General features: G+C 46.6%; 1 protein-coding gene across 2 annotated transcripts in view; it reads right to left on the bottom strand.

Annotated features, from left to right (window-relative positions):
- Nucleotides 1-15,845, bottom strand: part of NUP93 (nucleoporin 93) — an 85,962-nt gene that overhangs the window by 12,292 nt on the left and 57,825 nt on the right. For both annotated transcript variants that reach the window (XM_016124078.2, XM_016124079.2), the window contains 4 exons: nucleotides 7,191-7,265; nucleotides 5,173-5,262; nucleotides 3,580-3,719; nucleotides 899-1,031 (listed from right to left, as the gene is read on the bottom strand). In XM_016124078.2, the coding sequence (XP_015979564.1) occupies nucleotides 899-1,031; nucleotides 3,580-3,719; nucleotides 5,173-5,262; nucleotides 7,191-7,265 (438 nt within the window). The remainder of the gene's footprint in view (nucleotides 1-898; nucleotides 1,032-3,579; nucleotides 3,720-5,172; nucleotides 5,263-7,190; nucleotides 7,266-15,845) is intronic.

Below are 15,845 nucleotides of genomic sequence, written 5' to 3'. Positions count from 1 at the left end.
TTTCGGCTCTTCCAGGACTAGAGCTTATCTGTCCTGATCCTGCTTGGTCATCGTCCGTGCAGCAGGCTGTGGCTACCCTCCCTCCTCTCTCTGCTCTGCCCAGCTCCTCCAGAGAAGGGAGCTGCGGAACTCCCTTCCGGCCCCTCCACCCTTCCCCTGACGGGACTCTCAAACCCAGAACTGATCAGGGCACTTCCCCACTTAACCCCCTTTGAACTGTTTACATCCAAAGTGCTTGGCCTGGCACTCAAGGGCTTCGCCAGCTGGCCTCAGGCTTGCCCAGCCCTACCACAGACCCCATATGCCGGGTACTCTTCACTGCCTCCATGTTGTAACCTCAGTGAATACCCTCTTCCAAACCCTCAGGCTGGTGAACTCCGACTTTTCAAGCACAAACGTGAACCTCACCCCCTTCATGGAGCCAGCCTACGTGTCCCGCCACCCTTGGTACAAAGCTTCCAAGTAGTGTTTTGCACACAGTATAATAAGTGACTGAGGTAATTCCCCCAATAGGACTATGAGCTGAGAAGAGAGGCCACATCCTAAGAGCCATATCTAGCTCCATTTTTCTAGGCGTTAAAGGCAACAATCTCAGGAAGTCATCCCTGACTCTGCCTCTCACACCCATATCCAAGTTCTTCAACAAGTCCTATTGGCTCTGCTTTCAAAACACATCTAGGACCCAAAGACACTGTCCCCACCTGCCACCCGCACCCTCCTCCACTGAGTTGGGCAAGCACCATCATCAGCTGGACTCCTGCACCACTGGCCTCCCAAGGTCTCCCAGCTTCTCTCCTCGCCCCCTCTGGCCTCTTTTCACACAGCAATTTCTATACATAACCTCATTTTAACTGAAAACTGGGGGTGTAACTGATCACATAGAGAAAGCTGCCAATACCTGAAGTCCAGGCAACGGAGCTGGGAGTTTAATGTTCAGGAAACTTCGAACCAGCTGGTAAGTCCCAGGCACCCCACCCAGCTGGGCTTGATGCAAATTCCCAAAGACAGTCACAAGGGTATAATTCTTATAACTAGAAAAGTTTAAAAGAAAAAAAAAGAGAGAGGTTGAAAACACATATTACACATATCTGTGTCCATATCCAGGACATGAGACTGGGAACCCTGCAGGGCAGGGAGGGCCTGGACTTCAAAGCCAGGCACAGAAGACGAAACGGTGCGTACGTAAGGAAGCCGACCGCATTACTTATTCGGTGGGCAGTGGATCATCGCAAAGATCTCTCATCTCTGCAGGTACTCAAAAAATCCCGGGAGGAACATAACTGTGGACTTCAAACACATTAGGGCTAATGTGCAGAATAATAACTGCTCCAGCTCATAGCCTAATGTTCTAGTGGGTTCTTTTAAGCTTTTTCTTTTGAAAACTTTAAACCTAGAAAAAATTAAAATAGTCTAATGAATGCTCATCTACCCTTTACCTAGATTAACCAATTGTTAACATCTGTGTACATTGGTTTTTTTCATTCTATACATACAGCTATATACACACATATATATACCTACTTATCTTTTTCTCTGAATTATTTTAAAATGTTATAGAAATACAGAAATCAGGGGCTATTTATCTGTAAATAGTTTACCACGTATCTCCTAAGAATTAGGACATTCTCCTCCCTAACCTCAATACCATTATGACACCAAGTAACTCAACATTAACATACTGTTATTGTCTAAAATATAATCCATATTCAAATTTATTCTTTTTAAATTGAAGTATAATTGACATACAACATATTACTTCAGATAGACAGCATAATGATTCTGTACTTGTTTTTCTGCGAAATGATTATCACTGTAAGTCTAGTTAACATCCGTCGCCATGCAGATATAGAACTTTTTTTCTTGTGATGAGAACTTTTAAGATCTACTCCTAGCAACTGTCAAACATGCAATTCAGTATTGTTAACTATAGTCCACGCGCTGTATGTTACATCTCCGTGACTTGTTTTATAACCGGAAGTTTGTACCTTTGGACTCCCTTCAACCATCGGGTCCATTTCCCCACGCCCATGTCAGTGGGTTAGCATCAACGAAAAGACTTTAAAAGTGAGTATAATTATTTTAAAATATTCCCTTTATCAAAATGTGACAATGAATCCTTAAAAGTGATGCCATCAGAGAGTGATGCCACTAGAGTGAAAAAGAAAATAAGGTTACAATAAAATTGTGGACAGACAACTCCCAAATAGCTCCACGTGGTGCTAACGGAATTAATGGGACAAGATAATCCTACAAAACTAAATAAGAAATAATAAAAGAAATGGGATGGCTTACCAGATATAAGACCAAGGGGTGAGGCCTGGTGCCATGGGCGAAGTCAAGCACCAATGTTAAGGATTAGGTTTATTAAGGAAAGAGCAGTCATGAGCAATCATACACGTGAACTCATTAAAAAAAATGCTGAAGGTCTTTACGTACTCTAAGAAATTCTGACTCATTTTGCTGACTTGTAGCAAATAACTCCTACTATATACATTAAGTTTTTTATGGCTGAAGATCAGTACACTCAAAACTTATGTTACAAAAATTTAGCCAAAGCCTGATGAAGTATTTTATAAACTCTTTAGTGCCTATGCCAGAAGGGATAAACAATCACTTGGAGTCCCGGATTTTTCTTAATAAGGGAATGGAGTCTAGTGAGTTTAATGTGTTTAATGTTATTCATCTCATGTAGCTACTGTATAATTAATACGGGATTTGGTATAAAACCTATTTTCTGACGTACCAAGTCTGAATTACCTCAGTTACACACAAGGAAATCTTAGGACTTCCTAATGAAGCATTATTTTGTTGATAAAGGGCCTCTGCACTGCATAGGCTCAGTGGCGAAGGGCTACAATTTAGCAAGGACATTCAACTTGGCTTTTCTTCTCGAGCCAGCAGAGAGGCCCAGCACCCTGTCTCTGAAATAAAGAGGGTCTATTGCACACTCATGACAACCCCTGCGGGCCAGTTCAGAGCTGGAAGAAGTGTCCATTGGGAAGGCTGAATGGCACAGGTCTTAGCAATAAAGGGACAATAGTCAGGGCACAGTCACATCCTCTCAGTAACCAACTCCAATTAGTGGAGAAGTGACAAAGAAATCGGGCACACATCACAAGCATTAGCAGCTGGGAAGGACCGGGACACACAGGGGTTAATCAAGTGGCGCCTCGAGGAAAATAAAGGATCAAGGAGCCTTCCTGAGGGCTGAAGGAGGCAACACTGCTGGCCTGAAAAGTGAGAGGCTGAGGAACAGCGGAGCCTGAGGAGTGGCGGCTGAACCCACGAGGGCGGGATCTTGGCCTAAGGCACTGTGGCTCAATGATCACATCCCCATACTGAGGGGCAGGGAGCAGAGGAAAGAGTCCAACAGTGTTCCCACTCACCGGGACTCTGCACTGCTGCACGACTAGCCCTGTCAGAGAAGTGCTTCTGAAAACGGGATCGCACCTCTCAGACACGCTCAGCCGGGTTTAAAATGTACCAGCTACAGAGCACTTAGCTCGACAACTAACACCACGAGAAACGGCTGACTTCGGGGCACCACCGGCCAGCCCCACAGTGCTTCTGCCGCCTTACCTCTGCTCGAGGTACCCCAAGGCCTGCCTGACAAACTCCATGCGCACGTCCACGCTGCTGCGGCTCTTCAGGGCGTCCGTCGCCGGCGCCAACAACACATCTGTCATTTGTTTTACCATGGTCCACATGTCAGAGATGTTCTGCACGTGAATGAGACATGTGACAATGCTGTGTGGCTCTGCATGGCACTCCGACCACCAAGGCAGGCAGGATGTGGTGGCAAGAGCTCAATGCCTCCTGCCTGAGCCCTCCGGCTCACACCCAGCACAGGAGGCAGTCCTCTGCCCTGCCGGCCACCAGGATCCCATCTGCCCACGAGCACCCCCGTCCCGAGCTACTTTTCAGATCAATTACTATTCTAGGTCTGACATAACCACCCACATAATTAAAACCACATAAAAGTAACAAGAACGCTGATTCTCAGTGGGTTATCCCTTAAGAGAGAGAGCGAATACATTTATAATTGTCTCAACGCTCTAGGAGTTTAAACTCAAGTAGCTGCATTTCAGTCCTTACAAGGTCATTTGAGTTTTTTCAGGCTTAAAATAAGAGTTTAACCTAAATGATACAGGCTTTGTCCATCAGAGACTCTCCAGGGGCCACCGCTCTCAGCCGTTTTGGGAGTGTCACAGCCCATTTCTTCCCACTGCCTTCAAAAGACGCGTCCTGTGACGGCCTCCCAAGACAAGAGACGGGCTTCTCTCCTTTGTTACCAGCACACAACTGGGACTCCCGCCCCCCAGAATCCTCCTGCCTGTAAATCTCTCCTTAAAGACATGCTCCTGGAACTTGGGCAATATCCTAAACTTAGGAACCCTTGGAAGGTAGCATTGATGGCAGAAAAGCAGGTTTACACTTTTTCCAAAGGAAAAGAGAGAATCCTGATTCTACTGTCTCAAAAATTAAAACTGTAGAAATTCCACCTAAATGTGACTCCTTCTAGGTAGTGAAATAATAGGTGAATTATTTTCTTTAGATCTGTTTGTATTGCCTCATATTTTACTATTTTTTAAAAAAACAAGATGCATTTTTAAAAACAAACAAAAAAAATCTGTATATAAGTGCCACCTACTTACCAATCCCTCCATCCACTCCCCCACACCCCAGGGTGGGGTGGGAGGGAATAAGAGTTGAGAGACAGGAATAAAGATGGGGAGTAAGAGAGGAAGGGAACCAGCAGCATATAAGGAATGCTCATAAAGATCCCCCCTGAGTCAAGTTCAAGGGGCTCACCAGAGTGAAGACCATATCACCTTTACGATTCAACTTTTGTTAAAGAGCCCAGCGGTCTGCCTAAGGAGTAATCTAGTGAGGGTGGAGTAGGAGGAGCCTGACAGGACTTCAAAGCAAATATAGCTCAGGAATTCTCCTGACCATTAATTGATCCTGGCTGAGTCTCCTGAACATGCATTAAAAATACATATATAGCATCATCATCAAAAAACCACCCCCAAATTATTTATACTACTACTCTGAAGAACGGTTAACGTTTTATTCCACGGCATGGCGTCTCTTTAGCACACTTCTGCCAAGTCAGCAGGCTGCTAATCCCATCTGACCATGGGACCCCACGGGGTTAGCTCTGGGCGCTACCTTATCGTCCAGCTCCGCGACAGAAGCACAGAGGTCCACGAGGTTAGGCTGCAGGTGCCCGTTCACAATCTTCTCATTATAGATATAAATCTGAAATAATGAAAAGCAGAGTGAGTGGCACAACTTCTATTTTCATCTCTTTTTAAAATCTCTTGCAACAGTTCTAAAGCCAGCTTCTGCCCGGTGGTCAGCGAAGCTTTGGCCAACCTCTCCTTCTTCCCGAGAGTGGCTGAGCTATCCATGCTTTGGAAAGGGCAAGGCCACCGGCCAGTGTCCCAGTTCCGTGTTGAGCTTTGGGCAGCAGCGTGGACCCCAGAGCTAACCCTCTACCCCAGGCTCCCTGACACCTGAGGACTGGGAGCAGGGTAGCCAGGGGAGGAGTGCCACAGGCCATTCTCTGTTCCGGTGAGCAAGGGCCAAAGGGGAAGTTGGGACAGTAGAAGGACTGCCCCTGCTGCTCCCTAAAACCCCGAGGTAAAGTTTGGCAGTCTTGATGGCTAAGGGCCAAAGGGCCACAAGCCAAGCCCGGGGCTTGTGGGCTGAGGTAGGAGTGTCGGGTGGCGGCCCAGTCAGCGCACTCACTGTGTCGCTGGGAAAGGATCCTGCTCCTCTCAAGAAAATGGAACTACGTGAGTTTAAGGTATGGAAAAACCACCATGACTCTGAATTTTATTTTAAAAGAACTAAATAATGATGGTAAAAACTAGAAAGTTCTGCTCTTTGCATCTGAAGTCCATGCTCTACCAGGAGTGAACGAGGCAGTGACGTCGGACAGACCAGGACCCCGCCGAACCTGCCTCTGCTGTGAGTGGGGGATGCTGTCGCGCAGGCTCCAGGGGCACAGGAGGATTCGGCTAAATGGTTTTAAACTATAAGGCGGTGTGCAGTCACTCGACGAGCATTCGCGAGGGGCCTTCCCTTTGCAAGACACTGAGCTCGACCTGGGACACAAAGGTCCACTCTGCGCTGGCGGGGACAGCCATGTACACAGCGACAGGACATCATGGCACCCTGGGTGCTAATCTGAAAATGTCCGCTTTATGAAGCCTTAGTCTTCACAGATTCAGAAGATAGCTTCCTCAGAAGCTTATAATCTCATCAGGTCTGAACTGGTGGTGGCTATAGCCTTATGATAAAGGGAAAATTTAAAAGAGGGAGCTGTAGTCGGGGAGGGGGGGAATCTAAAAGCTGGAGCTGAAAATAAAGGCAGGCCCAGGAGGGAACCATGAGGGACGTGGAAGGAGGGGGCTCGTGCGCGGGGAGCTGCTGCGGCTGGCCTCCACCGCCCGGAGAGAAGCGGCGACGGTACGCTTCGGGGCAGTGCCTTAAGACAAAAAGTTAGAAAATCCTCCTGGACAAGAGGTGCAGGTGGGATGGCAGCACGCCGCCCTCAAGAAACAAGACTGTTTCCCCTTCTTGAAACTGTGCAGGAAAGCGGCAAATTAGAATAAAACACACAGGTGGCCAGCATTGCTTTATTCGAAGTCAGTTCCAGGTACGAACTGTCCTCAGGGCAGTTTCAGTTCAGTGGGTCCCTGAGCTTGACACAGAGCGTCGATGGACACCACACGACTGCACGGCCAGATGCACAGCTGGACACGCAGAGGTGCGTGCCCTGTGCTCACCGAGGCAGCAAAGCATTCAGAAAATTTCTCAACAACAAGGGATGAAGAAGGACTTCTGACAATACTGCCAGCCTACCAGGTAACGCGGGTAACAGAGAAGGCCGTTAGCGCAGTGCTGCAGTTACTCAGGCTCTACGCGCATGGGCTACTGCCAAACGCGAAACGAGACCCTCGGTCACTGTAGAGGGCAGATTTCAATTTCCCTAAATCAAATGTGAGTCGTTCTATTAGCCAGTTTGATGGAATTCTCCAGTGACCCAGACGGTAAAACATTGGCCCGCCCTCGCAGGGTCTGACTTTCACATGAAGCTGATGCGCCTTTGTTCTCGTTCACTCCCCAGACGGCCCACGCAGGACCTGCCTGGATCTGATCCTCCTGGAGAGCACGCTCACCTGCCGGGCGTAGGCCATCTCGATGCTGTCCAGAGAGCTCCGCCCGGGGGGTCCCACATCACTCAGGTAACTTGGCTGCAGATGAAGATACAATCAGCACTGGTTAAAAACAGCATTGTCATGTAAAGAAAAAACGTATAGATATATGCTTGTCTTCAACAAAACTGTGAGGAGTCAGTGTCCTCGTCATACTTCCTGTCAAAATGGTTTCAGGGGGAGCAACAGAAAGCAACTCTCTCACCATGAACACATGAGGGGGAGCAGGCATAGGACTCAATTAACTCAAAAATAATGGCAGACGAATAAGCTGTAAGAGTATCTCGACGACGGTTTTTGGAAATGAACATTTTGCCAACAGTCAGTTTCAGTCCCAAGCCTCCGCTCCACCGCGTCATCCCTCTCCATGGCTGTCCACCAGTGAGGCTTCGTCTTCCTGTGTGGGCCTCCTGTTTCCATCGATCACATCAGACAGCCGAGAGGATGGAGTTTATAGGGTCACAGTACTGGATTAAGACATTTCCAGTCTAGAGTCCACACTAAGACAACGGCTGTTGATTTCTTTTCTGCATCTGAAGATACGAAGCCAGTCTAAGTTGGACATTCATTCATTCAACAAACGTTTGCTAGGGAGCTGCCTGCCTGCCTTGTGCGTAGCTGCGTGCATACCCATCCCCACAGGGACGACAGGCCGGCCCACAGAGGCTATCCCCAAACAGCATGATCTGATGGGGAGAGTCAGACATGACTGTATGGAAACATTTATTAATCTCCTTTTAGAAAGACTAAAGTGAACCTTTAGCTAAGCTTATTTTCTACTGTAAACAAATATGGATCAAAATTAAGTATATCCTACAAATATCTTCTTAAATATCCAATACATGAGTTTGTACTATACTGTAGCAGAGATCAAATTCTTTAAGCTTCTCTCATTAAAAAACCAAAAGACTAACATTCTGTTCTCTAAAATCCAAAACGAAGCAGCGTATAGTAGGATTTCTGGGAAACCGATGGAAGGTAGCAGCAAAATGCCCTAGCACTGCCACAGCTGGTAAAAGGGACGCCTAGTGTGAGCACGCACTGAGGGGGTGCAGAGGGGAGAGGGGCAGGAGGCAGAAAGGTGGGGTGTAAACCCTCAGGTTCTGGACTGTCAGGACGCCCGTGTTCCAGAAGGCCACTTCCTCCCTGGCCTTGAGGTCTAGTACATTCTCCTGCTGCCTCTGGTTCTCATCAATTGAACAAAGGGGCTGTCCCCGACAGACTCGAGAGGCCCTGCTCATCTCTGACTTGCTGCCATCACTGGTATAAAAGGGCTTTAAACGCTTTACTGACCTGGGAAGATGCTGCTGGCTGGCTGACCCCATGATCACTTCAAATCCCCACCTATCACCTTCGCCCCCTGCCACCTTGCAGTCTGGCATATGGTATTAAACATATACCCAACGGTCATTCCTACCTGACACAGAATTATTAAAAACCACTAGTTTACAATAATAATAGCTATACCTATTGAGCACCTACTATAAGCCAAGCACTTTCTTAATGTCCATGTGTTAACTCCACAACCCTATGAGATAAGTACTTTCATTATATCAATTTCACAGATGAACACACCAAAGCACACGGATGCAACTTGCCCAGGGCCACTCCAAGAGGAAGCAGTGGGGCCGTGTGGGCAGGCAGCACACTGCCCCCCAGGGCAGCTCAGGGCAACTTTCCAAGGACAGCCGTCAAAGAACAAGAGGTAGTCGTGGTTAGAACTCCTGGCTCCGCCCCTCGCGAGCTAGGTGATTCCCACTGCGTATACTGCTGCTTTTGCGCCTCAGTTTCTTTAGCTGTGAAACGGGCAGTGATGGGCTCCGTGTCACCAGTTTGTGGTGAACATTAAGCAGGGAGAAGAGAAGCTGTGACCTCACAACACTGCTCTGAGGAATAAGCAGAAGGAGCTCAGCACAGCCCGTAAACACGAGGTGTTCTCACTTTTAAACAAAACATAAACCACCACGACGAATACAGAAATAAGTCCTATTCTGAACGACGACGGATATCACGCCACAGAAACACAGCCTGAGCTATTTCGTACTGGGCTGGCGGGAGCGTCGCGTCGAGTCTTCCTACAATGAGCACGCACTCCCTGTGTGGACAGAGCCCCCGCCAGCTCACCTCCTACCTCTGGACTAGTTCCGAGTGCTCCCAGTAACACCGAGTTGGGACAATTCTCTAAGACATCCACTTTTCTGGAACGGACCCATCCAAAAGCTGATGACCCCAAAGTCTTTTTAAAGAACACAGCACTAAGCCTGCTGGTTCCAGTAACCTAATTGAGGGGAACAGGGAAATGTAAAAGGGAACAGCACGGACACATTTCTGCAAGGACACAGTCGTTTCCGCTAAATATACATACATAGCCTTGAGAAATACTTTCCAGTACTAAAAACCTAATTTTTAAGATTATCCATTTAAAAAGCAGTTGGTTTTCAGGCTTCAAATTTCCATTTAAATTAATTTTGCTTAATGCTCTTGTTTTCAAAAGTGCCTTTCCTTCATTTGCCCTTGGCCAAGCCTCCGTTTCACCGCGCCTGAAGTCAATTATCCACCAGCAGCACAGGGACGTGTACATTCCTGAGCGGGAACCAGCAAACGTTCACTGGAGCTTCAAAGCCAGGAACTGCTCTGAGGGCTGGGAAAATACACCAATATGCGTGTGGCAGTAACAGTCCAAACTCCTCGGGCCTCTGGGTTTCTCAGAAGAAGGACAGACTGAACCTAGTGGGGACGACAGTAGGGAGTCAGAGCAGAAAGGCAGAGGCCCTGGGAGGCAGAGCTACAGAAGACAAGGGCTCCCAGGAGTCTGGAGGAATGCGGACAAAACGCCACCTTTGGGAACACAGCCGTGAGAAGGGTCTTCTTAGAGCAGATGGTGCTCCCAAAACAGTCATTCTACGAGAGCCTTCCAGAACAGGTGGGACATGGATGGAGTGTGGCAGAAGGGAAGTGCAAACTCTTACTAAGCAATTACTTTTGCATGAAGCATACCCAGGGGATCCATGACACTTTTTCCTAGAAGGGCTCATTCTAGTCAGGGAGAAAGGAGGGGGACTAGCACTCCTAGCAAAATGCCCTGGTACAAAGTACAAAGTCAAAAAAAAAATATATATATATATACACATATAATATATATATATATATAATAAATAAAACTACAGAAGGGAGTTTTTAATTTCCAAGTGGAATATTTGATTTGATGTAAGCAAAATGGAACCAAAGTGATTCATTTACAATAGTTGGCTATAAAATCTGTACATAGAAGCCCAGTACTACTATAAAAAATACACCTACTGGGGACCAGCAGACTCAGGTTCTAAATGTAACCCAACTGGGCGACCTTGGGTAAGGACACCTAACTTCCCTGGAGTCTTGTTCTTCATGCATGAAATGAGAAGAAAACCTGGGCCATTTATACGATGAAACCTATTATAGCCACTAAGAAATGACAGACAGTATGTATTAACCTAGATAAAGCTCCAGAATAAGTTTTAAAATATCAAAACATAATGCTATGCTGTAGAATCTAACCTACAAAATGGTGCCATTAATGGAACAAGCTGATGACGAACTGGTCAGAGGGACGCGGACGCACGCGTGTGCACATGGCCACTGAGGGGGGACTGGCAGGCTAGGGCGTGCACCGATGGCAGAGGTGCTGTTTGGGTGGGGTGGAGGACAGCAGAGTTCATAAGGGGTCTACATGGATCTACCGTGCAAAAAGGAGGTGTTCAAGTATGACGCGTCGTGACGTTCCAGGGCCTGCTGAGGGGGTTTTTTAAAGCGTCTTTCTGAAGGAGCAGCAGAGTGCTTTCTAGGCCTGAAATCCTACTCGAACTCCATTAAGTGAAATCTGCCCCCTGGGAAACTGCCCGGGAGTCATAAAAAAATAGTTTGGAAGCATCTACTCCGGGAACTTCCGGTTCAAACTCTGTCATCTGTATTTTACGGTACCCACTGCAAGACAACATGTTACGTAGGAAGAAAAAAGGCTGTCAGTTCAACTATGACATTTAACTGAATTTAAGACATATTCTGATTTCAGAAATGTTAAAATGTAGAAATATATGTGGATAGGAATCGATGAAATAGTTATTAAAACTAGAGACAGTGTTAACACACATTGTTCACATGTCATATGTAGAATGCTGCCATCATTATCAAGAATTATTAAGCTGCAACGTAGCTCTCTAAGCAACAGGCTTGATAGAGAAGCTAAGTCATTTTCCAGACAATACATTAAAGCAGCGGTCCCCAAACTTTTTGGCACCAGGGACCGGCGCTCCTATGAGAATCGAATGCCTGATGATCTGAGGTGGAGCTGAGGCGGTGATGCTAGCGCTGGGGAGCGGCTGCAAATACAGATGAAGCTTCTTCACTCGCCCGATGCTCACTTTCTGCGGTGCGGTCCTGTTCCTAATAGGCCACAGACCGGTACCGGTCCATGGCTCAGGGGTTAGGGAGCCCTGCATTGAAGGACCGTCCATCGATTATATCTAATATTCAAACAGCCATTAGACTACACTGAAGTTGGATAAGTTTATCTTTAAACACTGTTCTAAAAGTCGGCTAAGATATACCTGTGATTCCCAACGCTGCCGAACCCCACGTGCCGTCGCGCGGGCGTGCCACACTCCAGGGGTTCCCCCTCGCACTGACTGGATGCGGGGTTGAGGGTACGGGGCTCTTAGCCAGGAGCCTCTTTCTTGCTCCGAAGCACATCATTTTTATTCGGCCTACGATCGGAAAGCTATTAACAACCTTTCAGTTCCTTCCTTCCTTTAAAAATTAAACCTCTTTCTTCAATTATATCCTAAGGCAATTAATTTGCCAAATTGAATTTATGCTATTGAAGCAGCATTTCCCTTATTAAAACTTGCCAGAAACAGTTATTACCAATGTGTTGTTGCTCCTGTTATTGGAAGACTTGGGGGTAAAATGTTTCAGGGACCAGCAATATCCTAATTCATTTTTTTTTTAAAAAAAAAAGAAAAAAAAAACCTCAAGCCTCTATCTAAGATTATCCAGATTTGGACGTACTTCAAATGTAAGTTCAGCTCAAAATGACTGGAAGCTTCTTTGGATTCCAACACCCTTATTCCTGACAACACTTGAAAGGGGCAGACCCTTATTAAAATAGTGAACATAAACTTAACAGTGTGCTGGTCACCAGTCACTGAAGGCCGCCGTAAGGCCTGGTAAGGTGTGCTGAGTGAGCCCTCTGCGCCAGCACCGGGCTAGGCACTTCACACGTGGCCTACATTCCTCCCAGCGGTTCTTCAGGAGAGGCCTCTCCTCACAACGAGGAAACCCGGCCCGGGGACCTAGGCCTACAAATTCCGAAGTCTGTCTCTGGCCTTCACACTATGTGGTTTCCTAGAAAGAGGGTAGAGAAAGTGCCTGTCCAAGTGGAGATAATACCACCTTCTCATCATTCTGAAGATAATTTTATGGAAAAGGCCTGTAAAAACGCATGATTCCATACATCCACCAGAATAGTTCAATTAAAAAAGACAAAAAAATGTCAGTGTGGCAAGGACACGTAACAAATGGGATTCTGTCATCCTGCTGGCGTGAGGGTACATCGATCGGCCATTGTGGAAAACCATTTGGCAGTATCTACTGAAACTGAACACACGCATGCCCTCTGCCCCGGCGGTTCCCCTCAGGTATACCCAGCAGAGGTGCAGACATATGCTCACCGAAAGGCACGTACAAGAATGTCCACAACAACACTATTTACGAAAGCCAAGAACTGGAAACTATCCAATGTCCATCAACACCAGAATGGATAAACAGATTGCAGTTACACTGTTCAGCCACGAGAATGAATGGCCTGTACCTAAGTGCAATGATATGAAATGCTAAGCAGAAACACGAGTACATTCTTTATGACTCCGTTTACATAAAGTTCAAAAACAGGCGAAATTAATCTATGATGTTAGAAATCACAACAGCGGTTCCTTTGGAGGTTGGTGAGCGGGTAGTGACTGGAAAGACACACACGGGGGCGCTGCTGGGGGGGCTGATAATGTCCTGTTTCTCTCTCGGGGTGTGTTCCATTTGCGATAATTCACTGAGTGGTATACTTAGGATGCTTGGCACTTTTCTGTACATGTTGCACTTCAGGACAAAAGTTCAAAACAACAGCAACAAATAACGAAACCTACAAGGGTCCCGAACATGGCAGTCCCCTGGATGACCTGAGGAGAACCGTCTGTACCCCTGGCCAGCATTCACAGCAAAGCTGTCCTCTCTGCTAGATGTCACAGCAGAGAATAGCAAATATGCCGGTAACTCCCTTCCAAGGGGACTTGAGGTCAAGGAAGAAGAGTCTACTAAATAGACTGGTCTATTTTTAAGAGAAGAATAATCAAGAAAGAACATCTCATTAGCAGCTTATAATTACTTCCAAATCCCAATACAGACCACAACCTATTAACACCATTTTAAAAAACCAAGTTTGTAAAACTAGGAGCTGTTCTATTTATCTGCCCGGACTCACAAGAAATTGAGAAAGAAACATCAGGCTGGCCAGGGTTTCACACATTAATTCTCCCCCAAAGACTCTGATCTGAGTCTCTGAAGCTTCTAAGGAATGTGGAACAGAGGCCTTAAGGAGTGATTTCCTAAGACAAATGACTTCAGAGCATCTATATAACTGGGGGCTAATTTAATAGAAAAACAGTTTTAAATCAGGAGTAAATATGCAGATATGGGATGTGTGACATTACCCTGCAGGTGTGAAAAACTGCCAAGCTACTCGCCCTTGACCCAGACTTCAGCAGACCAATGGTCTAGAAGCTAACAGCCCTAGGTCTCGCCAGCATATTACATGTCTCTCTGAGACTCAGGTGTCCGATTTCTCATGAGAAAAGAACGTTAATTATCCATGAAACGACTTCTGGGGAAAAGACTTATCAGAAAGCACTGGTAATAGTATTTGAAATGCCTAACACTATAATTTTTATAACATTATAATTTTTAATCTGCACCTCCAAAGTAACTGAAACTGCTTTTTTTAAAAAAAAAATAGTAAGGGATGGCCACTGTGGGTCAGGTGCCTTAATTATCACTAATCTTCCCCAAAATCCCATTTCATCCGTGAAGACACTGAAGGTCTACGAGATTAAATAATTTGGCCAAGGTCTAAGAACTAGTCAGTGTGAAGCTAGAATGTGAACCCAGCATCGTTCTCTCCCCAACACCAGAGGGGTAAATGTGTGGCAAGCCACAGCTCCCCTGGCGCAGGGCAGACATCACCAATCAAGCAAGACTCTCTTTCCTGCTGATCCCAAGGTGCAGCCTGCCTCCAGATCTCTCTCAGGAAAGATCCTCAGGATATATTAAGTAAAAAAGCAAGATACAAAACAAAGCACACAATAAGCGAACTTTTGTGTAAGAAGAAGGGGGAACAAGAATATATAGGCCCATTAACTTGGATTCACATAAAGAAACTATGGGAATATACGCAAGAAGGTAATAATAGTGACTGCCTCTGGGGGAGAAAGAGGGGCAGTGGGCTTTTGGGGAAAGGGTACTTTAATTCTTGAATTGTAAATACCTTGAAAAGTAGACTTTTGAGAGGAGAAAACCCTCAACTTAGCACTACCGCCAATCAATACATTCTAATGCAAGAAACAGACAATAAGCAATATAAAGACATAAAATATGCATAATGGTACATGGGAGAAAATGCTTTAAAAAAAAATAAAGCAAGAGAAGGGGATACGGGAAGTGCTGAATGGGGAGAAGCAGGTTTGGGTTTCAGGTATCAAGACCTTGCAAGGCCTCGCTGAGATGACACTGGGGAAGTATCTGAAGGACATGCGGGAGACGGTCGCGCAGTTATGTGGGGGAAGAGCACTTGCAGGTCAGCCTGCCAGGTTCGTTCAAAGAACCTGTCAGGAGTTCAGCTGCCAGGAACAGCGGGAGCAGCGGGGAGGGCACTGTAAGATGAGCTTGGAGAGGTAATAAGACCAGATCTGGTAGGGAGTTACAGATCGTGGTGAAGACTCTGGCTTTTATTCCAAGAGAGAGGGTGTCATTGGAGGGTCCTGAGCAGAGGAGTGACGCGATCGAACCTGTGTTTTAATAGTGCGACTCTGGCTGCTGTGTTAGGACATTGTACGAGGGCAAAAACAGGGTGACTAGTGTGGTCAACAACCCCTAAGATTGGGTGCCCACCTCCTGGGAGTCGAGCCTTGTATAAGCCTCTCCGCCTGAGTGAAGGCTGATTGAGTGACTTACTTTGAAGAGAGGGGACTAAGAGAAAGACTGGGCTCTGTCGTGGGGGCATTTAGCTGTCCCCCAAACCCCTCACTCTTGCTCTAGGGGAAGCAAGTTATGCTGTGAGCTGCACAACTGAGAGATCCACAAGACGAGGGACTGATGCCCCTAAGCCAAGAGCCAGAGAGGACCTGAGGCTTGCCAAGAACCACATGGGCGAGCGTGGGACTGAGTCTGTCCTGAGTGTAGCCTCAGCCAACACCCTGAACACAGCCTCGAGAGGCCCTGAGCTGGAAATACCCCGCTAAGCTAAACTCTTGTTTTCAGCCACCACGGTCTGGTGTGATTCGTTTTATACCAACAGATAACTGAAACGACCAGTCA

This window comes from Rousettus aegyptiacus, unplaced genomic scaffold (assembly GCF_014176215.1).
Source record: "Rousettus aegyptiacus isolate mRouAeg1 unplaced genomic scaffold, mRouAeg1.p scaffold_m13_p_14, whole genome shotgun sequence".
NCBI classification, from domain to species: domain Eukaryota; kingdom Metazoa; phylum Chordata; class Mammalia; order Chiroptera; family Pteropodidae; genus Rousettus; species Rousettus aegyptiacus.
This window is presented reverse-complemented; position numbering and strand designations above follow the sequence as displayed.